At 47.1% G+C, this 23,775-nt stretch overlaps 1 protein-coding gene and 1 pseudogene across 1 annotated transcript; both read left to right on the top strand.

The window, feature by feature from the left end:
• Positions 1-1,866: 1,866 nt before the first annotated feature.
• LOC144128277 (uncharacterized) lies at positions 1,867-6,306 on the top strand. Its single transcript, XM_077661569.1, has 4 exons — positions 1,867-2,032; positions 5,531-5,783; positions 5,977-6,124; positions 6,267-6,306. The coding sequence occupies exons 1-4, from the start codon at positions 1,904-1,906 to the stop codon at positions 6,304-6,306; spliced, it is 570 nt and encodes a 189-aa protein (XP_077517695.1). The 5' UTR covers positions 1,867-1,903.
• Positions 6,307-6,357: 51 nt separating this feature from the next.
• On the top strand, positions 6,358-21,672 carry LOC144128271 (uncharacterized; annotated as a pseudogene).
• Positions 21,673-23,775: the final 2,103 nt, after the last annotated feature.

The following is a 23,775-nucleotide window of genomic DNA, read 5'->3' as shown; positions in this document are numbered from 1 at the left end:
CACATGCCACCTCTCTCTTTGATAAAAAAGGCTTCTGCCAGTTCCCTAGCTAATCTATCTTTGCTTCTAGCTAGAATTTTAATCTCGCCAAGTCGTGGTTCACAGTTTTTTGTTCGTTTTTATCAATGCAGGAGCGGCAATGGGCGGGTAGGTTTTCGGACGAATTTGATGCGTTCCCTAAGTACCTTTTATGTTCCCCTGCATGCTCGTTTACGCTGCGTCCAGTCTGGCCGACGTACACCTTGACATAAGCAAGGAGGATCTCATAGACCATTCCTGTGGCACACCTCACGTAGGGCTTCGAGAGCTTCTTTCCACATCCAGATTTAGCCTTGGCACCGCTGCTTACCTTGGGGCACATCTTGGCCAATTTGCAGGGGGCGTAGAAGACCATGGGGACTCCGTACTTGTTGCCAACTCGTTTTAAATTGTGGGACACCTTGTGAATGTACGGTATCGCCACTGGTTTGGCTTCGCCGAAGTCTTCTTTCCGGCGTTGCCCCTTTGGCTTACCCTTAAGTTTTTGCAGCAGTGCCTCTGTCACGGCAGCCAAGACGTGGTTATTGAATCCTGCTTTACGCAGTCAATTCACCTCACCCTGGAAGCTCGCCCGCATCACGTGAGGGCACGACTTGAGGAGTGCTGATTCCATAGAAAGGGTTGCAATAGCCCTTTTAACAGTTTTGATTGAGCCGAATCGAAGGGTAAAAAATCTTTCTTGGCCCTAGGAAGGTAGCGCCAGCAAACACTTCCGTCCCCCAGCTTAATGTTAAGGTCCAGAAACTGGAGGCAGTCCTGTTCAGGAAGCTCAAATCTGAAAGAGAGCCCCTTCCCATGTTGTGTGAACATTTCTAAAATTTTCATGGAAGTCTCCTTATAGTGGCCTGTGTCATGTCTCTTTAGAATCACTAAAAAATCGTCAACATATCTAAAAATTTTTAAGACAGTTCCACCGTCAGTTAGTGATGCCAAAATGTGAAGGGATGAGAGAAAAATGGTACATAAAACTAGCGCGACACATGAACCGATGCAAATGCCCTGGCGTTGTTGGAACCGCCGGTTGTCAAACTGGATGGAGGTGGACTTGATATAAAACTCTAAAAGAGACATAATATTGTCAACGCTTACCCCTGCCTTGTTTTGAAATGCAATAGTGCCGCTTGCTTCTATACACTGTCGAACAGCAATGAACTGGTCGCTATGAAGCACAGAGTAAAAAAGATCTACAACATGTATAGAGAACGCGTAACCAATATCCTCTTCCCTCTCCAACACGCCGGCCACATCGAAGGAATTTTTCGCGGAAAAAGGGTCCGAAACGTGCAAATCCATTAGGTGCTTAAAGGGAAGCTTAAACGGTTTTCAAATCGCATGAAACGCTGTGGTTGGGAAGAAAAGAGCTTGAAAATCATGTGTGTAAATTTTTTCTCGATTCTGTTCGCAATATGAGCCGCAATCGCTTATTAAAAACCCGCCGCCGACACGCCCTCTTCGCGTCTTGAAGCGCCGAATGGGGGGACGGCAGAAAAAAGGGAACTGGTGGAAGTGACGCCATTCACGGGTAGTCGGCCGGCCGGCCGTCCCGCTTTGCTTGCTCCTTTTCTGCCTGCGCTTTGGTGAACGACGGATCAACGCAATCATCTGCCAGTGCCGATTACTTTCTCTGGTTCGGGCGTCTGTGCCGAGTGCGTGCAGCGACTAGTCGTAGTCATGCCTTCGTTTTGCGCAGCGTTCGGTTGCGCGAACACTGGCGGCCGAGACGACGTGGTGTTCCACACGTTCCCAAAGCACAGGAAATTTTCTGCGCATTGCCGTGAAAAGGAAAAACTTCGTGCCTACGAAATCAACTGTGTTGTGATCCGACCATTTCCGCGACAGTGACTATCATCGAAGCTTGGGAACGATGCGGGCACTCGGTATTTCAATTAAATCGGCGCGACTGAAACCCGGAGTCGTTCCGTCAGTGTTCCCACACAACAGAAGCACTTCGCCACCTCCAAGAGCGGCCTTCGCCAAAAGAAAGCGGCGTGAGGTAAGTGTTTTAACGCACGCTTGTGTACTTAGCGGTTCCTTGTTTCTGTGGTTCAGCGTTCTGCGAACCGTGTGTAGCCATATGAAGGACGCAGTAGCGAAGGGCTCGTCTATCCGCTTTTACATCATGCATTTACCAAAACTGAAATGCGGCTGCCACGGCCGGCTCAGGTCCCCCTTCTTCGAAATCAGCGTGCTAGAAATCGGCACCCTAGGGCCATAACCACTGAGCTATCGCGGCGGGGCAATTTTACGTAACAGCGTATCTCTCGTTCGGTCGAAACGCCGTCGGCGTCGTAGTAGTAGTAGTTGTAGTTGCCGGCACCGCGCGTCGGAAATATTACTTTTGGGTGTCCACCGAGATATGTGAGACAGGCGTCCCTTCCTTTCCATAAACTGTCCAACAGTCAAGGCGGCGCGCCGAACGGGTGATGGCGTTCAGTCGACTCCTTCGTAACGCTGCAACACGCTGTCTCGTCCCACTTTTTAAGCCTAGGCGTCCACCAATTTTTTTTTTTTTGGAATACGTGCTAGCAGCACTGCAGTAACTGAAAGTTTAGCTGTGCAGCGTAGAATCGGCACCTTTCATCGGAGTTTTTGATTCACCCTCTTACCATATATCTATTGAAATGTTCATGTTCGAGTACTTTGAAGGGACACTGAGGAGAAATTGATGTTGGCTTGTATCCATACAATACCAGCTCCTGATCACAAAAACGCCGCTCTTACTGAAAACAAAGCTCTTGTAAGGCAGAAAATAGCAAGAACCAACATACAGGTATCGGCACCACAGGCCAATCTCGCAAGTACAAGCGTGCGGATGCCATAGGAAAAGAGACGCCACCTTGGAGGAATTTTCCATCCTACATGAGCCGCGAATCTCTGACGCTGACAAATGTTGGTTGCGCAGATCAATATGGAAATAAGTTTTGTTTTAAGACCAATAGTGCACTTTTATCACACAAGGAAGGCAGGCAAAAGACAACCTGAATGTTGGAAGCAAAGAAAACTGATGCTTGGCGGCGCCACAGGCGGCCAGGAGAGTTTCGATTTTTTATGGCGCTTCGCGTCTATGTGCTTTGCGTGCCCCGTGGTTTTGTTTTTGACGCGCCTCGATTTACAAGAACCGAACAGCAGAGGAACTCTAAGTGCCGCTTCAAGTGCTAGTTAGCCTTTGAAGGAGCCTGTTAAGGCTTGCCAGATGATCGCCATGGTCGATGAAAAGCTGTGATGGCACGATGGTCGGTGATCGTACAAGGCAGCACTTGTGTATTTGCACGCTTGCCCGGCGAAACATTCCCGGCTGTGCCAGTCAACTTCAAACTACCGAACGGAAATCGCTTATTAGGGACGGGAGACAAGGTACAAGGCAGTTCAGAAAAATTGCTGATGGCCTAGCTCTGTTAGGCCAGGATATACCTAGCGAAAGCGCGGAGATTTCTGCATCATAAGAGTGCATTCACTAGATGCGCCTTTATTGACAGCTGTAACTTGAGCCGTCGTGGCGGGGTGGCAGCGTGTCCGCCTGGAACGCCGAAGGCCCGTTTTCGATTCTGAACATCGGCGTAGGAATTCTTTTCTTTTATTCATTGAGTGGGCGGGAGGCTTCAGTGGCTCCCATGGATGCCGCCGCCGAATACGTTGGTTAGCGGTTAAGCGCAGGCCGTGTTAAGGCGCGTTTATGCTGCGGCGAGGCGCGCGCGCGCGCTGCACGGCGAAGTTACGTCGGTCAAAGCGAGGCCCTCTATACTCCAACTGCGCTTGACCTCCGATGCGTTCGGCGGCTTCGGCGCACTCTGACCGCACTGGCGGAGACTTCAAGCATGTCTCTCTTTCGCGCCGAGTGCGCCAGCCGCCGCCGGCCCGGCCAGACTGATTTGGCTCCGCGGCGAGGTGCGCGTTGTATTCGATAGCTGCGGCAGTTGGGCGAAGCTGTTCTTTTCGAGCTCGGCTAATTTAATCCATTCACAGTACATATCTGAAGGTACATGCAAGTGGGCGAGAGAGCCAGATCCAGTGGACCCGTTGGATCTAGCGGAAGCCGTTGAAGCGTCGAGCGCCGGCTTTAGTTTCAAGCCGCCGACTTTAAACGCGACCGCCCTTGAGCACCCATTTTTTTTGTGGCAAAAAAATAAATAACTTGGCCCCTGCAACCGTGGGAGACCTCGACGCCGCCTGCTGCGCCGTGCAACCACGCAGTTCAAGGAATCACAATCCGTTGGCCCCAAAGCCCCGGCCAGCCTCCGATGGGCGCAAGGCGCCGACCTTGTCCTGGCCCCTTGCGACTCCCCGCACTGGGGTTATGATATTTAGTTTGCAACGGCTGCTCTCTGAGGAAGGGGGAAACCACCCGCCGGCGCCTAACCTAACCGTGCTCCCTCGAAAGCATCGCACGCTCTGTGGGGCTGAGGTCGCTGAAATGCAGGCCGGAGTTTTTGCAGAACTACGTCGTCGGGTTCGGGAACGGGATCCATCGTAACGCTGGCAAGACGCGGGTGCAAACGTAAACGAAGCGACGGTAGCGACCCCCGATAGATGCCTTCAACGTGCGGCGGCGGTAGCTTTCATTTCGGCAGCTGCTAGACCGCACCGTTAGCCGTCAGAAATCACGGAGTCTCCGTTTACGTCACGTTTCACGTCACTCCGTTCTGTGGCGTCATAAGAGTTGAAAAAATTTCAACTTCGAATCCAAATTTCTTTGAAATAAATGCACCCGCCGCGGTGGCTCAGTGGTTAGGGCGCTCGACTACTGATGCGGAGTTCCCGGGTTCGAACCCGACCGCGGCGGCTGCGTTTTTATGGAGGAAAAACGCTAAGGCGCCCGTGTGCTGTGCGATGTCAGTGCACGTTAAAGATCCCCAGGTGGTCGAAATTATTCCGGAGCCCTCCATTACGGTACCTATTTCTTCCTTCCTTCTTTCACTCCCTCCTTTATCCCTTCCCTTACGGCGCGGTTCAGGTGTCCAACGATATATGAGACAGATACTGTGCCATTTCCTTTACCCAAAAGACCAATTATTATTATTATTGAAATAAATGTATCTTTTGCTCCCGGACAAGCGGCAACAAAGCCATGAAATGCCGAACTATCAGATATTGCTCACAAAAAAAATTTGATAGGGTTCTCCTCAGTGTCCCTTTAAATCGCACCACATCAGTGCAATTGGAGTAGTTTTCTGTGTGCTTTACATTCAAGCAATTCAAGCCTGTGCTGTTTAACTGGTATAAATTTGACTTCTTTTGAATATAGTGTTAGAACTTCTTTTGAATATAGTGTCGCATCTTTCAGGATGCCAAAGAGCAGAGTGCACAAAAGGGCATTTCTGTGTATAGTAAATTCTGCGAGGCTCCTATTCTTTGGATGTGGTCTAAGACAATGAGGGCATCAATACTGAAGAAAGAAAAAAGCTTTTGTCTGTGGTTTTCATGCATTTTGATACATGCGTGTCTTTTCATAATAAACCTACATTTGTGTTGCCCGCATTTCATGCTCTTTCAGGTCCTTGTACAGCTGCTCGAAAACATAGCTCCTCAAGAAGTTGCCGCATCACTTTCACCATCCCCAAGCGAAGCACTTGTAGCAGAAAGTGTGGCAGAGGCAGATGATGTTGCAAATAATGTTCCTGACACTACTGACAAAAGCTTCCAAGTTGTGGTGCGGCCACCAACACTCTGCAAAGGATTGCAAGCAAATGTGAAAGCACCGAAAACATCACGAAAAACGCAGACACAGCCTCAAGGTGTTTCAGTCGGTGGGGTAATCTTGTCATGTTTTTTGTGCATGTCTTCATATCGAGCACATATGGAATGTTCACTTTAATATTTTAGTTGTAGTTGTGAGCTTCAAAATATTTTAAAGCGAATGGATCTCTTCTTTATTCTTAATGAAAATTATCACAGTGAGCTCTAAAATATTTAGTTGAATACATGTTTCCTTCTTTTAAGGTGTCCAGGTTGGGAGCTTCCTGGTGGATGCAGCTACCCAAGTGAATTTTATGGTAGAGCCATACGAAGAGGATGACATCCTTACTGATTGTGAGCCTGAGCCCGAATATCACGACGACTATAGCCCTGACAGTGACTCCTGGCACGAGTGCGTTTTGCTATTTTTACTGCTGCATACCTTTTAGCTTGAGGTACCATTTTATGGAGCTTATGGGATGGCACAAATAATATAAACTCCATGCCACTGCTTGACAAGTTTTCACTATAAGAATCCTGCTTTTTTTTTTCAGGTGTGACAATTGTGATGGGCACCTATGTTCGCAGCAGTAGTCGGCCATAGATTATTCTGAGAGAGGAATAGTTTTAGTTTAGAAAAAGCACATGAAAGCATTGTTTGAAGTGTGTCACACGTGCCTTGCACCTTGCACTTGCAGCATTCGCTGCGAAGGAACGCTGATTGAAATACATGCTTGGTGTCCTTCAAGGCACCAACTGTGCTGGAAAAATCAGGATGTTATGAGACAACAGCCAGTATAAAACTTGCAACTTTGTGCTGCCCTTTTATTTTCGGGCAATAACCCCACTGCATCTTTGAGATTGTTGTCATCAATTGGTGTTGAGGTAGTCACCGACAGAACATTCTTCAACTTTCAGAAGATCCATCTTGGCCTGCAATCGACAGAGTAAGCAACTGTTTTGAAAAAATTATGCTTATTGAAGATTTCACGGCAAGTGCTCACTGCTTTCAAAAATATTTTTTTGAAGGTTTGGAGGTAAAAGCAAGAGCAGTTGAAGAATGTCAGGGGCAAAGAAGTCGCCCTTGCCGGGGATGGGCGAGCCGATTCGCCTGGCTTCGGTGCTAAATTTGGCACATATTCTTTGTTGGACGTCCGAAACAACAAATTGCTGCACTTTGAGCTTGTCCAGGTTTGTTTTCCTTTTAATTTAGCATTCTGGGAAGGCCTCTTAACTCCATACCGCTAAATGCCGTCTGCTGCAGAAGTTATGACTACTTTTGTTTCTGCTCTATATTGGCATTTTCTATCATGAGAAAAACAATTATATGTTGTATATTGCAGTCCAATGAAGTAGGAGGCAGTTGCTACATGGAACTAGAAGACCACAAACGTGGCCTGCAATTTCTTGAAAACCAAGGCATCACTGTGAAAGCTCTTGTGAAAGACCGACATATTCAGATCAAGGCGCACATGCGAAGAGAAAGACCAGGCATCCAGCACAAGTTTCACGTTTGGCATGTTGCAAAAGATACTTTGAAGCAGCACATTTTGTAGTGGAAATATCATTTGCAATGTTTTCTGTTCAGTGCCTTTTGTAATAAAATGTGAACACTGATTATTAGCTCTTGTATTATGCCTTTTAGGTGCATTCAAGAAAGTTACGTGATTGCAAGGACCTGCAGCTTTGGGCTAAGTTCATTCAGAACCATCTATACTGATCAGCTGCATCCAGCCACGGGCACAGTGACCACATTTTTCCCAAATGGTTATTGCTTCTCAACCACATTATGGATGTGCATGTGCACAATGATGCACTGTTTCCAGCCTGCCTCCATGACAAGCCTGAGCGCCGGATGTGGCTCAAAAAGGGTAAGTAGAGGCCTAGCAGGAAAAAATATAGTAAAATTTAACATGTTGGAAAGCAATAAAACACTCTGCTTGAACACTTTGCTAGAATCGAAATCTAGGAAAGGTGGTAATGCTCATTATGTGTAAAAATACACGAGGCAAAATGAAAACTTGTACACGTGCTTCCTTCGTGTTCAATATTTCTTCCATCAAAGAAAATTTGTACATTGTTAACTGTGGGCTCTAACGTCATTAAATAACTCATTCTGTGAAAAAAGTCCATAGTGGAGACCACCTAGACTTCCTTATAGTGAGCTGACATGTGTCATCAAAAGATAGCAAAGAACATTTCAACCTTTTCTGAAATGTAATATTTCAGAAAAATTTTTTGCACCCACTCTCTCGTTCCGTGTTGCTGTTTGCTCAGATAGTGTAAATGTTCTTAACTCAATTCATTAATCTTTATCTCAAGTGTCTTATTTCTGTCTGAGCAGAAATGGTAGTGTTGAACTCATTTATTCTGACCAGTATGTGACTGCCCTGAGTCAAACAGGATCGTTAACATAAATAGCCCAGCATTTTTCACATAATGTTATGCTTTGCATACGAATGTTTTTTCACTCTGTCTATGTCATCAAACCATGCCATTGTACCATCCTTTCTCTATTGACACGAAGTAGTTTGCCAAGAGCAGAAAGCCAGGCAGAACCTTTCAAATCTGACTTCAAGTCTTCACTGTTCGATCACTGTGAGCACTGTTTAATCAATGTGTGACTTGTCTGCCCAGTGGGAATTCACCAAGAGTACACAATTTGCTTACTCAACTTTGATTTGTTTCACTCTCTCCTGTTTTTCAGAATCGAAAGCATTTGAAAAGCTAAACAACATAGCTACCTCAAAGGTCCTATTGGCAGACATGCCGAAGCTGTCAACTAAACACCAGACTGACGGTCTGGAAACGTTTCATAGCCTTTTATTGCATTTTCCCCCAAAGAACTGCCAGTACTCATACCTTGGTATGAAGGCAAGGTAAATCTCAACATCTCAAGTCTGTTTAATTTGCTTGTGTGTTTACATATATCCATGTAAACACACTGATGTGAAGGCATGCATGACCGTGGATAAGAAAATATATTTTGCCTACGCATGAGGCCAGCAGCAGTTCCATCACTGTGAACAATAGAGACACCGCATGATTCCATAGCCATTTGGTTAGCCAAGCGCCGTACGTAAACAGTGTTTAGGCAGCCAGGTTTTTAGAAATATATGACCGCTTGCATTTCAGAATGACAGCGCCATATTTTGTTTTTGTTGCAAGGCTAGAACCATACTTTTAAATGCACCAAAATGGACTGTGTATGCTTGCAAAAAGGTGAAGATATACTTCGAACCACTTGTGAGCATACTGAAATTCTGTATTATGCTACGGAAAAAGAAGAAAGAATATTTCATCCAATGAAAAAAAAGTAGCTGCATTCTGCAATAAACATTCACCAAAATTTCTCACATTTTTGAAAAATAACCAAAAGGTCAACATCCTTGTTATAATAACAGTGTTTCTCAAACAACAAATCACCTTGGTGGCAACTAGTTATACACAAGAATTCCTACTCCACACATATTCATAGTTTGCTACACTGTACTAATATGGTTACCTTATGGGGCGACAGTGTACAGGCCGTAATATATGACCTGCGCAAGAGACAAGCAATGTTACATGTAATGACTTACTGTACACTTGATCACTGAGCAATGTTTCAGAACCAAGTTGGCCGTCATGCATTACAATGAAAACTGTGCACGAAGCCAAGCCTGCCGACTGGATGGTGCAGCCCGTTGGAACTTGAAATACCCAAAGGCCACAGGAGGAAAAGCAACTGCTTGCCCTGTAAAGGAACAACCAACATATGGTACGTGTAAAGGGTTTTACTTGTTATCAAAGCAGCACTGCTTCATGTCATTCTCAAATTTCTTTTTAGGGTATGTACAGACACTTCTGAATATGGTCATGGTAGAGGCAAGTAGAACATCAGAGGCCAAGAAGACTGCACTCATGCAGACTCCACCACCGCTGAGCAGTCAGTTTTCAAGGGTACCAAAGGAAGAAGCTGTGAAGCAAAGGAAAACACGATTCAATAAGTAATGTAGGCTCCTCCTTTGTTGAGAGCAGGAAATCAGTCCGCGTATCAGTGCGTATTGTCGTCAGAGTCCTGGCTCTCACGTGCAAGATCCATATGAATGCTGTTGTCAACAAGGATGAAGAATTAGAGCGTGTGAGGAACGCATAAAGCAAGCGCACTCTAGCAGCCATGCCATTCGAATGTCACAATAAACTCCATGTGTGTTCCAACCAACGCCTCTCAGAATGCTGCCTTCAGCCGCAACACTGAGTTAGCACTGGGCAATAAAAAAAAGATTTCCGTGTGCCGCACGTTCCTCTGCTGAGCTTCCAGCAAATATTATGCTGAACTTCAGTGCTTGCGTCCTTATGTTGCTGTCTTCATTTATTTACCTGTGGAAAATACTGATTTTTTAAAGCAACATCATGTATGTGTTGCAAAATAAATATCAAGGAAATCTTGTTTTTTTTTCTTTGGAGCTGCATTTCTATCGTAAAATCGGCTTTCAGAGTTTAGCCGGTGCATATTGACCTATTTGCCTATTTATCTTAATTACATTGAAAGCAAAAATGTGTAAGCTGTTTGTGCAAGATAAGAGTATTAGTCCACATGTCGTTAATAGAATGAGACACGGACAACTTGCTGAAAAAAAAAGCCCTGCACATCTTACAAAGTGCAACTGACAAAATTTTGAGTTTCTACAGTTGACTTGTTGCATGACGTTTATGCAATAAGTAAAGCCGTAATGTAATGAATGCCAACTGAAAGAAAACAAATTTCAATACATGCTTGTGCCAAAACTCGAGATGTTTAAAGTAGTAAATGAGCCACCGATGCATACTGTGCAGCAATCGTCGTTTGTGCGTAACCATGTTTCTGCACTTACCTAAATGGAATCTCAGAAATGCTTGAAGCCTGTATATATAGCATTCTTAGCAGGATACTTCTTTCGAACTGCGCTCAGCACACAGCTTGGCAGAATCCGTCGGTTGTTCTCCCCCAGCCTCTTCCACGTTAACCAGACAAACTGACGGTACGCAGCATACCGAAACTGCCTGTAAAAAATATGTTATTGCATCAATAGTTATATTTTCGTTGTATTATTTTCTTACCTGTTCATAAATTTTTTGCCTTTTCCAGCTGGTTCGCATCAATGCTGAGCTAAACTCACTTCCAGCACTGCCTTACTGAGGCACACAGTCTTGAACTCTTTTGAGCTCGTTACGCACTGTGTGCCTTTTTGCTTCTTCCCGATTTCTTGCACTTCCTGGCAGCACAAGCAATCCTTTTCATCCATCATCAGCGCGCAGCACATGCAGCTGCACCTAAATGAAAAAAAAAATCGATTATATCAACCTAGTATACCAGAGCATTGTAAACATTTGCATTCATGAACGCTGTTTATGGCTGACGATCGACAATAGCGTCAGAATTCATGCAAATGTTTTTCGAGTTAGAACAGCAAAGTCGCCGAGTCGCGGTGCGCATATATCTGCCACAAGTAATTGTACTGGTTACCTCGATGCGCAACTGGAGCAAATATATTTCGCAGCACACTATAGTTTTGATGAGCAGCACTGCGAGCTCCGAAACGCAGCCATAATTATTGTTCAAAAGCGTGTTCAGCATGCGAAAAAAAAATGTACAGGGTTAAGTGCAGAAGTTTTGTGGTTGAACCGTAGCACGAACATACGGCAGAAGGAATAGCGCAGGCTGGAGCTTCCTCCGTCGTCTCGTCCCATCGCGTTGCTGTACAGCAGTGAACCCACTCCAACTCATCCAGTTTGGCATTATTTTGTAGTTCTAAAAGACCTTCGGGTGTAATTAGACACGTCACTATAAATAAATGAACACACAAACGCTTTACCTCGTGCGACTCGTGTAAGCATGCCGGCGATATGATTTCGAGCATGTTCCCACGTGTTACAAGTTGTGGTCCACGGCTTTTATGCAGCAGCCAGTGCACAGCGTTTTGACGCGATTTGCTTTTTATTGCCACTTGCACACACACCTACGCAAGCGCTATGTACGCACATGCACCTACTCAAACGCTATGTACGCACATACGCAAAACATACGTACCATTTGAGATTTCCAACACGGGAAAATGTCGCGACCTCACTTTCGCTGTCGGCGCACTCCGCGGCGTCGTCGGTTCCGCCGTTTTCTGGACACGCTGATGGCTCGAACATGTATGGTGAGACACCAAACTGTTCAACGCATGTTGAATCATCCATAATTTGCAAAACACAGTTCTCAAGCCAGGTAAAGCAACGCGCTACACAGCAACACAGTCGGTGCTGGCCGGAGATCCCCGTAAATGACGTCACGGCGATCCCGGCCAATCGCGGGCATTCGCGGCGTTCGCTCGGCGCCCTGAGGTGCTGGTGCCTGTTTTCTTTCAAAAATCACCTTTTAGCGTTTATTTCCGCCATTTTTGAATGCGATATTCGGTTTCAGCGGACTAAAAACTATAAAATGCTGCATGGAACTCAATTTTTTCGAAAAGTGCTTCAGCTTCCCTTTAAGCGAAAAGCAGCTGATGTGCTGCTGCCAAGTACCTTTCTCACTAACTATGGCCCTAAACGGTGCCTCTGGTTTATGGGCCTTAGCCGCAAAGAAGATTGACAGGTTATTCTCAGAAGAATTGAAAACAGCTCTTGGCAGGCTCTGCAGCTCCTGGGCTTTGCACAGGGCAACAGCCTCGCCTTTTATCCTGGTGGCGGACGGTTTCATTTGCACAAAGTTATTCGAAATTGCTTGCAAAGCTTTCTAATTGTAAAGGCCTGAAGGCATGAGAACAAAGTTCCCTTCTTTGTCCGACTGCGGCAGGGACAGGCCGTTATCCTTGCAATATGCGATCACCTTGTCAGTCAAGGCTATCCCTCTCGGAGTGGGTTTCTTCTGGAGTGTGGTCCTTGTCAAACTGTCTATGCCGTCGAGAACGCACCTTTCTTGACTTTCTCTTTCTGCTTTCCTTGCTACGCGCCGATTAAAAGCCAACAAGTCGTGTGCCGGTACGGAAGGCTCAAAGCTGTATTTTGGTCCTTTTGCCAGGATGTCCGCGATGTCTTTTGGCACATTCCATTCACGTCGCCTAGAACCAGAGGTCCGCTCTTGTTCTATTCCTTCCTAGGAACCTTTACACCGGTGTGTAGGGTCTTATTCAGTACGCAGCTCCATAATGCCTCCGTAGTTTGGGCCGCTTGATTTCTTAGGGATTGCAGCTTCTTCATGGCTATCCATTCCACATCTTCACTTAAGCACACCAAGTTTATCCAATCATGCAACAATCGCACTTGCCTCCAGATTTCCGCCCTTAAAACTTCGCTAACTCGCCTTGCGTGTCCTAAAGAAGGTTGAACACTTCCAAAAAGGGCACTCACTTCCGCTGGTACAAGTCCTTTATTGAGACTAAAGACGATGAATCTTGTTCTGCAGGTGCAAAAGGCGATGGCGCTCACGATCTTCAAAGGGTCGGCCTTAACAGGTGGTACACAAAAGAAAGGGCCCACTGAAGAAGAAAGTTCGTTTAACAGTACCTCTTGCTGGGCTAGTTGGTGTAACATTGTGTAACAAAAGTAAAAACAACTATAATTTTTACACAAACCACACAGAAAGACCATACAGGACGGGTGCTGACTCCAACTATTTTTGTTGAAAGCCACATGTTGCATATATATAGCCCGAAGAAGGTGAACGCATGCGCATTTCTTACGTGATAAAAAAAGGAAAAAATAAAAAAATAAAACAACATAAAAAACACACTCAAACCAAACCTACTAATTATCGCGTATTCTTTAGAAATCTATGCTCACTTTCTCGTTCTTTTTGCAGCAGTGTTTTATGGAAAAGCCTGAGGCCTATATGGCAGTCTTGCAGTAAAGAAAGTTGGCGCTGCTTGTGTGTGGTCTATAGTGTTCACATAAGCATGTCTCTCTACGGTGACGAAGCTGTAGGACGCGAAGATAAAAATCTAGCATGTCTTCTAGAACTCTTCGAGGACAAGTTGTAATTCAGGAAGAGTTCTGTTAGGGTTAAAGCGACAGATTTAAAACTTGGACCTAAGTGTTACTTTGTTGTCTGGGCTAGTGTACTCAACTTACAAAGAAAATTATTTGGTGATCCTAAACATCTTCCTGGAAATCAGCGTCGAAGGCGCAGCTAGGGTGTCTGAATCGGTAGAAGAGAGACAATTTTCGATTCTTTTTTCCATTCTTAGAAAATAAGAATGGTTGGCTGGGCACACAAACTTGTGCATGGAACTATACTGAGAGAAGTGTTAACAACTTATAAAACCACGCTATCATGGCCGAAAGGTGAGACCTCATCGCTTTGTTCCCCTTCGCTTACTGCGTCCCCGAGAGGATTTCTCGTGGAGGCAGGAGGCGTTTGTGACGTCTGAACAACGTACCCTCGAGATTGCTGGAATTCTTGCTCTGTGAATTCCGCATAGCAAAAGAAGAAAGGCTGCATTGCTTAACGAGGTCCTATTAAACGGGAGAACAGAGGTGGTGGAGTGTTTCCTAATCGGTTCCGTGGGGAAAGCACTTTTGCACATTCAGTTGCAATCCCTTGACGTCGCGTTGTTTAGACCGGTGGAAGGTCTTCCTGAAAGCAGATGTGTGCTCGGAACTGCGCTGAGCATTGTGCGAACAAGGATACAGACTTGTTATCTTGTTCGGTGAGAATTTGTGCAAGAAGATGCGGCGTTTTAAAAAAAATAAAAGAAAGGATTGGCCGCGTCATGTGTGTGTACACAGGTTGACTCATACTCACGTACAGGTGTGTAACAGAGCGGCTTCCTGGCTAACAAAACTAGGAGGTGTGTCGCCGTGCACGGAATCGTGACTTTCTTGAAGATAAGCGATTCATCCAGCATTAAATGTCTTTTTTCTATGACGACATGACCTAATGTCGGATCGAAATGGTCCTGTTTCCTCGGAAGAAAACAGCGTCCCTAGTGGTGTTTGCGGCTGGGCGGGCAACCCAATTTTGGCCGGCTTCGTTCAATCGAACACACTAATTATTTTAGATAACTATGGTCGCATCTTACAGTTAGTGCAGCGGCGCCGAAATCAAATTTTGCCACTTTAACAAAAGGATCAGCGTCGCTGCTTTGGCAGCCCTTCTCGATTAGCAGTGCTTGCCGCTCGTTGATGACATTTAGGTTTAGCATTGAGCGATACCGCACGTCCCTTTTTTGCTTTATGTATCTGCAGCTTAGCGTCGACGCGTCGCGGCGCTCTCTGCCTTGCAAATTTTGTCGAAAAAAGCGTCCCAGTCCTACAGCGTCCCGATATTTTATTATTTTTTAAGCAATGACCGTAATGAGCTTCCGAATACACTTGTAGCACAGAAATTCATCCAGCTCCCACATTCAGCAGACTCAAGCGAAACCTTCCGAAATTAGTTTGACGGTACTAAAAAAAACGAAACTTTGCAACCACGACCGCAGAGAGGGATTGTGACCAACGTCGCCAAAAATGGGCATTGTTTGTTTCCGTACGCTTCATACCACTGAGCCACAGCCATGGCATCCCGCGCTATGATAAGTGCTTGTTGGTAGGAGTTACCTAAATCGACGTCATCATCATCTTTCATCGCTTCGTTCTCTGGTTCGCAGGGGTCGTGTCGTGAAAGCGTACGAGTGATTAACGATAAAGTAAGACTCGTCTTTGTCACCCACAGCAGCTTTTATGTAGCCGTAAAAAATAAAGGCGAGAAGCGGACCATTTCTTGTGTGATGTGAATACTTGCAGTAGTTTTAAGAGCGTGAGCTCTTACTCATCACATTTCTCGATTTCTTAGGGTCTGCTACCAGCTCCCTTCGGTGTGCAATTATCTAAGTCCGAGGAATTCAAGATGGCAGCCTCCTTAGTAAATCAATTTTCCAACCAATTTTGTGATTGACCGCCCACATCATGAGTATATCGAATTGGTGATTAATTGGTTACATCAATTAAAAATGCAAGATGTCAAATTTGTATTTTCATTGCTGTCCTCTCACTTTAATCTCATTCATATCAATTCTAGTAAACCACACAGCTAAAGCGCGAACTCCAAGCGCCCTTCGTTGGCGTACGCGCTCAGCGTCGGCGCTCATGGTGTACGCCAAAACCGGCCTGCGCATGCGCACTGCAGAAGACGCCAGCGATTCTCGGCGAGGCGCCGATACCTGTCCGTGCTAGATATCGTCCGTGCTGGATGTCCGTGCTAGCGAGCCAGCGCCAGGAACATGGAGATGCATGCCCCTTTTCGACGCCCGTTCCCGCGTACACCAAGAGCGCCGACGCTGGAGGCGTATGCACAGGAAGGGCCCTTGGAGTTGGCACTTAACGCTGGTTACTTCAACGTCTTCCAGACAGTGACGGGCCCGGCATATTTTTTGGCAGATGACCACTCATGGCAGATGACCAACATCGGACAAAGACGGCGCGGGTACGCCGCGTTAGCCGCGCCCGACTGTTTTCGTTTTCTTACAACCCAGCAAAAATGAGTAGGGGAGCCGCACAGTCTGTCCCCCTTGAACACGCTGGGTGAGAAAAGAAAAAAAGAAACAGAAATGCAAAGCCGCCCTACCACCCCCCCCCCCCCCCCCCCCTCTCGGGAAGCTCCCCGGTGTGAGGTGACGACACACGAAGTGGACAATGCGCGAAGCTTATCGGCGTCTCTCTCCCAAACCAGCGAGGAAGAATGTAAGAGAAGGAGGAGGCGCTCAACTTCATGCGGCGCGTGGTGACGGCTTTGTGAACTTGCGCCGCATGAACCAGAATCCTGGCCATGGGGGACTCCCTATTGAGGACAGTGTGGGAGAACAGCATTGTTTCTTGCCCAGCGCAAGGGCGCAGTGACCCAGGTGTCGATAAAAGTCAAGAATGAAGCTGCAAATATTCCTCATAGGAGGGCCTCGAGCCGATAGCGGCCGGCGCTTGCATGAACCCACATGCCTGGTTGTTTGAAAACCGGTACTGGTACGCACGCCGAGCCGGGAGTCGACGGGTCGGGTTCAGGAAATTCCGCCGCGAGGGGTATAGGTGACTCAGCTGGACCCAGAACCGATGTGCATGTAAACGCTGTTGGGTCGAAAAGTAGGGTTATTGAGTTGGAAGGGGATAAATGCGAACTTGCTTTCCACGTGCGCCGTCGCACCTTCGATACAGCGATGGCGTGCCTCAATCTTGGAGGCTGCTACTGCTTGCTCGACGCTTGGTGTCGCTACAGCCGAACCGGTCTCGAATCGCTAAAATCGAGTTCATGTAAACACTCAGCGGATGAGTTGGATTGACCATGCTCACCCGACCCTGAAATCGACCCGGCGCTATCGGGTTCATGTGAACAGGGCTAATGGCGTAGACTGATTGTCATGAAGTAGCGATTAACCTCCTTTCGCTGAGGCACTTGCCAATCACCTGCGATTTCACGCTATACTCGAGGGCAACTATGTATGCCAGTGCAACAGCCCACATCAAGGGGAGAAAGGACCGTCTCCTTCCTTTTCCTGCTCAGCCCCTGCTCGGCCTTTGCTGCACTGCAACTGCGACGTCATGAGAACCGGTCGAAGCCAACATTCGGCTTTGGCTCCAAGCTAGTGAAACCAGAATGTGTCAGATCGGCATCGAAACATATGTTCTCTCACGAATCTTTGGTCGAGCGTCGCTCTTTTTCCCCAATTCTCCTCGCGACCAGGCATATAGCTGCCAGGATATTCGCGTTATCAGTGCAGGTGCTGTGGACTGTACGCGGGTAAGCATGGTTGCACCTTATCTGCAGAAAGGAACTCGCGTATTTCCGAGCCCCCTACTCCAGAATAGACATCTCTGTGGTGGAAATAACGTGATGTCAAACGTTCATGGCCTAGCTGGCAAAATCATCCAGTTTTGTTCTGAACCGGTTTCGCATGTGCCAAGCGTTCCCCAACCGTCTTTATTCTCCCAATTAGATACGCCTCGGTATGCGCCCCACCTAGTCGCACCTCCTGCACTACGCTTCCAAAAGTCGCACATTTCAGACAATAAAACGCTCGGAAGAGGCGCTAATAAATACATATATGAAGTATATAATACAGAAAAGTATATAATATATAAAATATATGAAAGAACATAAAAAGCAGTGCTCATAATGAGACTTTCTCGGAAACCACAGTAGGTGTGGAATTTTCGCTTTCAAACCCCTGACGTCATGACAATTCAGGTGCGCTGCAGTTTTTGTGTTCAGAAAGAGCACACGCGGTTGGCGTGGCTGCAGTGGCCTTCTTCTATAAATTGCAAATTTTTGTTATTTTAAACAATAAACCACTACTGGCAACTTTGTCCAGAACAGTTGGTAGTCGCTTGTGGAATGACGGAATTCGCGTTCAAAGACACCACGAATAGTAACCGGACGATCGCATTGCTTTTGCAAACCACACATCTCACCTTTTATCCAAGTCTGATTTGTTCCGTGGTGAAATTATAAGCAGTGAAGGAGACATGAAATAAAGTATTTCAGCAGTCATTTAGTTACTGAAGTGACTATCGCCCATAAATAAAGTGAAGAATTCGGTGACGCCGATAGCAACAAACGTGCTCGGTGGTCATCGAAGAGTAACCTTGAAGATAAGGCGCTAAAAACAACTACAACACAGAATAATGTCGAAATAGTTGCGCCTGGCTGAATTCCTTCTAGATAACGCTGAGCTTATCTCGCATAACAAAGTGATATTCCCGCGCGCCAACGGTTTTGAACTCGAACAAATAAGTAGTACAACAGTTTCGCGGCATTCCTTTTGTCAAAGAAGCAACGGCCGGATGCTTAAACAAAAAGTAAGGTCAACAGCAGCAAAGACAATGCAAAATAAACACTGGCAGTGTAAACAATGAGAGCGCAAAAAGCTTTTCACGGAGGCCGCGTCGTCGAATCGGCGTCCACACTCGTACATGGTCACCAGGCTTGTATTGCGTGTGGCGATGGAGGAATACGCGGAATACGGAATAACCGGCCAAAGTGCGGAAGGGGAGGTGTTCCCAAGGTGTGTCAAAAGATGACTCACACTCATCTGTTCTGGCTAGGCTAAACCAACACTGCTTCTAACTACAGGCTGTATACCCCACCCTATCATTGTAAATGTATTTTCGCAGAAAAAATGCAAGGGAGCTTTGGGGGACCCATACCAAAAAACGTACTTTTCCTTGTGGCAACTGAGTGGTGCGTTACTGGAAAAAGGTCCATTCTGTGACCACCCCTTCTTGAGACGGGGTATTCTTTTGTGCTTCGGTCTCCCTGCTTTGGAGGATATACACTGAACGTTTTCGGCCCTACTTTTTCTTAGCGGAAGAACTAATTCTTGCGTGTCGCGGTCGAGGAGATGTCGCGGTAGAATTTACACACCTGGAGGGGTAATAAAAGTTACCTCCTTTTTGTGGTACTTTAGTGCTGCCATCTATCGACAGAAAAAGTTCAAATCTGAGTCGCCTCGTAGCTGGTGAGCCCTCTTATGGCGCTCGGCTACTGACCCCAAAGAAGCGGGTTCGATCCCGGCCGCGGCCGTCGAATTTCGATGAAGGCGAAATTATAGAGGCCCGTGTGCTGTGCGATGTCAGTTGGACGTTAAAGAACCCCAGGTGGTCGAAATTTCCGAAGCCCTTCACTAGGGCATCTCTCATAGCCTGTGTCGCTTTGGGCCGTTAAACCCACATAAACCATTAGTTCATGGTGAAGAAATAAAAACACACCTGCAGAGCCCTACAGCTGGAGTGAGGCGTCCAGCTGGTAATCGTCCAAAGGTCTGCAGCACTCATTGAGCGTGCGGTCTCTGCGCGTAACTACCTGTCGGAGATGATCGGGGGATTGACCCCTCGTCGCTTCCCGGGCTCATTGGCAGCCCGTGGGAGAGTACGCTGCAATCGCGCCGGACTCAGTCTTCTTATATTTCCAGCGCCCCGTCGAAGTGGCCAGCAGGTGCGATAGACAGAGAACCCTTTTGTTTTTGTTTTTTCCGAGACGAAGGGCATCCAGCATGCAGCCGTCGCGAGGTTGTCGGCTTTGTCCACAGCTCTCGGATGTCGCTTGTTCCGGCCCGCGTGGCTAGAAGTACGAAGTAAGAGTCTACTGGCTTTCGCTGTCGATACCGGCCATTTGGGATTGATTGATGCGGCACACTCTTTTGAGTTGGCGCACAGACTTCGCGCTGGTGTTTGAATGTCCTTCTGTTGTCCTTGTCTTCTGTGTGCTCGCTCAAAGGAGTCAGCTGTGAGTCTGAGATCACCATTCCAATGCATGGCGGTGGTGGTCGCATTCTTCTATGCCAGAAAGCACACCTAGACAGAAAAACGATCACAGGTGGGCTATTGTCATTCGCCATGGGACGACTACACGAACGATTAGTTCTCACTGGTAAAAAGGGGATTATGCGATTCCGAAGCAGTGGCATCCTTGAGTTCTGCGTTTCGACAGGCGTGCTGCAACTGCCATACGCGCCGAGAAAAGATTTCAATCTGGAGCTGTTGTCAGCTGTCGTCAGGCAAAGTGGCACTCAGTGCACCTCCCGGCCGGCCTGCGCGCATAGCATATACGCCACTGCCCTCAACAGAAAAGTTCCATGAAGGAGCCAGTTCTTGCCTGTGTCTTTTTACGAGTGTTCACAATTTTCTTAGTCACTTTCTTGCCGATTCCAAGGCGCATGTTTTGTATTGGGTGCCCGGATGCTGGCCATCGAGGCACCCTACTCTGCGTTCCTCCTCCTCCTCTAGCGGGCGCGCGTGGTTCGCTTTCTCGACGCTAGGGGTAGCGGCGATCTCTGCTCGACAGAAAACGGGTTCATGTAAACGTGGTCGGGTCGTGATGGGTCATCCCGACATCTGGCGCGCCCCGACTCGCCCGCAACGCCGGGCTTTGCAAACAAGGCTATTGTTCCGCTCTCGTGTCGGAAATGCAGGGTTAGTTATGAGTTCCAGTCCTATCGTGTGTATCGCTTTCATTATAGACTGACCTCTTGCCGTGTTATCGCAATACTCCCACTCTCTGTAGCCTCGTTTACATGAAACCGACAGCGATGGGTCGGACGGGGCGCGCCAGATGTCGGGCTGATCAGCCCGCCCCACCGCGCTTACGTGAACTGGTTTTCTGTGGGGCAGAGATCGTCGCTGCCCCTAGCGTCCAGCAAGCAAACCACGCGCGATGCTAGAGGAGAGGGACGCCAAATGTTTCCTTTCCCGACTGCTGCTCTTTCTGGTCGGTTGGTTCGCACGTTCACGTGCGCGCTCTCCTCGGGGCTGGCAGCGGCTCGCTTTGATTTCCCATGAGTGTCTCCTCTGCTGTGTTGAGCTTCATGCTATGTTTGAATCAGCTCCATTTCAGGATGATTTTAGTGTCATGGATGAATGGGCACAACATGGTGCTCGCCTTGGCGATGTACCGTCAAAACGTTCGCTCCCGAAGCCTCACGTCAGAATGGTCTCGTTCAAGACTGAGCGCCGACTGGCCCGATCAAGAAGTCGCCGTCATGTTTGGTTATAATTGCCTTTTCTTGTCCCTACATAGCATAAATGCCTGATACAAATTAAGGGTTAGGATACGGTGTCATGTGCCGCGCTGGAAAGCGCCACCGAACACTGCTAAAGAGTGAACTGCAGCACGAATTCATAGCTCGTACGCGGATAGTGTCGTCCGTTCAGCATCCTGATAATAAAGATGCCACTGGAGAAACTGAAATCTCTCAAATTATTAGCGAGGAAAAATGTCTGCTCTTCATTCTTTTTCCCCATGATACGTCCGGATACGCATGTCGCAGATGAACATTTGTTACTGAACGTCTTCTCGCAGGGCTCCACTGCATGGCACCACAGGAGAACAAGCGAAGGTTGTGGACCAAAAACCGGTCCACAGACTGGTGGGACCAGACTGTACGCGAAAGCTTTGACGACAAGGACTGGCGAGATAACTTCAGGATGTCGCGTTGGAGCTTTTGTGAGCTTGTCGCAATGCTGCGGCCGTACATACATGTCACCTGAGGAGTGTTTTGTGAGGACTCCAGTCGTCAAAAGGATTGCAGTGGCCCTTTGCAAGCTTGAAGCCGCTTCGAGTACTGGGTGGTTGGAAACCAATTTGGCCTTCACAAAAGCACCGTTAAAAAGTTTATGTGCTTATTCTGCCTGAATGTCTCAACACTCCTAAAAGAAAAGTACGTGAAGCTGCCATCACCGCAAGGAGCTACGGAAATAGTCAAACGATTCGAAGAGGAATGCCACATCCCCAGAAATGTCTGGAGATATGGATGATACCCACATTCTTATTACTGCGCCGAAGGATGGTTACCGTGTTTTCATTACCCGCCAGCAGCGGGCCTCGTACATGTGAGCAGTGGTGGACGACCGTGGACTGTAAATGCACTTATTACTTTCAGCTTACTCATAAGTTTGTCGTATTAAACATGTGTTCAGGAGTGTATGAATAAAAGGCAAAAATGGTAGTAATAGTTCTGAAAAACAGGGTTGTGTAACTTTCATGACTACCACAAATTTCTGTATGCAATCTTTTACGCGCAAGGGGCATATTTCTTCTGTCTTCAATACATTTTCTTTATAATTGTTGTATGTTTTCCGAAATAGGTGTGCAGCATAAAACGATAAATAAGCATAGCATGTCTCTAATGCATGAAGTATGCAGCCTCTTAATATCGCGTGAAATATGAACAAGCACTCTTACATTTCATAATTAAAGATTGTAGGTTTCCGAAATGGATCACTGTTTGAGCTTTCCTTTGTTACTTGGTTATGTAGAAATTCAGCTGCCTTTTCCGCTTCAGACAAAATAACAGCGAAACTCCAATTGTTAGTGAAGCTCTAACAGTTTTAAGGAAAACTGCGCAAAACAGATAGGACACGAAACTCGGTCAAGTGCTGGTCTGTTTCCTCTCCTATGTCCTATCTCTATTGCGCTTTTGCGCATTTTCCTTAAAAAGATCGCACACCAATTAGCTCAACATTTCGGGCTTATTAAGAGTCCTTACCTGGGAAATGTTTGACACACCGTGGCTAACAAGTGCATGCCTTTGCATATGCAGGTTCCTTAACGCATCATGCCGAGCTCCCGGTTCTGCCCATGATTCAACGGCGATCAAAATGACGGAGATTTATAAGAGGAGCGAATACCTCCTGCCCCAAGGCGACCGGGGGTTTGAAGGAGAAACATTTCGCTTCATGTTATTGGCAGACCCAGCGTATCCGCATTTGCCGTGGATTCTTAAGACCTACACAGGAAAACTCACAAGTGAACAAGAGTCATCCAGCGCCTGCCACAGCATTGCACGAAACTGTGTTGAACAAGCATTTGGAATGCTGAAAGGACGCTGGTGCCCTTGCTCAAGCGCACAAACATCTTCTACAAGTTCGTGCCCACAGGTGCTCTTACAGCATGTGTCCTCCACAATTTTGGGCCGCCGCGGTGGCTGAGTGGTTATCGCGCTCGGCTGCCGGCCCGAAGGACGTGGGTTCGATCCCGGCCGCGGCGATGGAATTTCGATGGAGGCGAAATTCTAGAGGCCCGTGTGCTGTGCGAGTTCAGTGCACGTAAAAGAACCCCAGGTGGTCGAAATTTCCGGAGTCCTTCACTACGGCATCCCTCATAGCTTGAGTCGCTTTGGGACGTTAAACCCACCTAAACCCTAAACCCACAACTTCTTCAAAATGCGGTCGGAGGAGTACAGCGGACTGTGGTCCCCTGTAGTCTCAGGTGCGAACGTTGACTTGCGGCAGCCTACAAGCAGACCATGCACAGAACTGCAGTGTGAATTGAGAGAGTGCCTGAGGGACTATTTAGCGAAAAATTTATCACCGCGTACAAGCGCATTTCGATGAAGCATGAGGCTCATTCAGATGTCAACTCAAGAATCGGAACTTTATTAAATGGAACAAAAATGGATATACATCATTGATTATTGCACTCTGAAGCAACATCAAAGAGTGCCGCAGGTTGTTCGCTGAATACATTTCTATAGCACCTCAAGAGTTTTATGTGTGTCCAATAACCGCGATGCGAGCGCCAGCCAGTGTTGTGTGTGTGTGTGTGTGTGTGTGTGTGTGTGCGTGTGCATAGACATCACCCGTGAAACTCAT

This window comes from Amblyomma americanum, chromosome 1 (genome assembly GCF_052857255.1).
Source record: "Amblyomma americanum isolate KBUSLIRL-KWMA chromosome 1, ASM5285725v1, whole genome shotgun sequence".
NCBI lineage: Eukaryota > Metazoa > Arthropoda > Arachnida > Ixodida > Ixodidae > Amblyomma > Amblyomma americanum.
This window is presented reverse-complemented; position numbering and strand designations above follow the sequence as displayed.

Bases quoted from the DNA above. Each gene is read 5' to 3' on its own strand.
- LOC144128277 (XM_077661569.1), top strand. From the start codon at position 1,904: ATGCGGGCACTCGGTATTTCAATTAAATCGGCGCGACTGAAACCCGGA. The intron at 2,033-5,530 runs GTAAGTGTTTTA...ATGCTCTTTCAG, and splicing joins CCAAAAGAAAGCGGCGTGAG to GTCCTTGTACAGCTGCTCGA. The intron at 5,784-5,976 runs GTGGGGTAATCT...CCTTCTTTTAAG, and splicing joins GCCTCAAGGTGTTTCAGTCG to GTGTCCAGGTTGGGAGCTTC.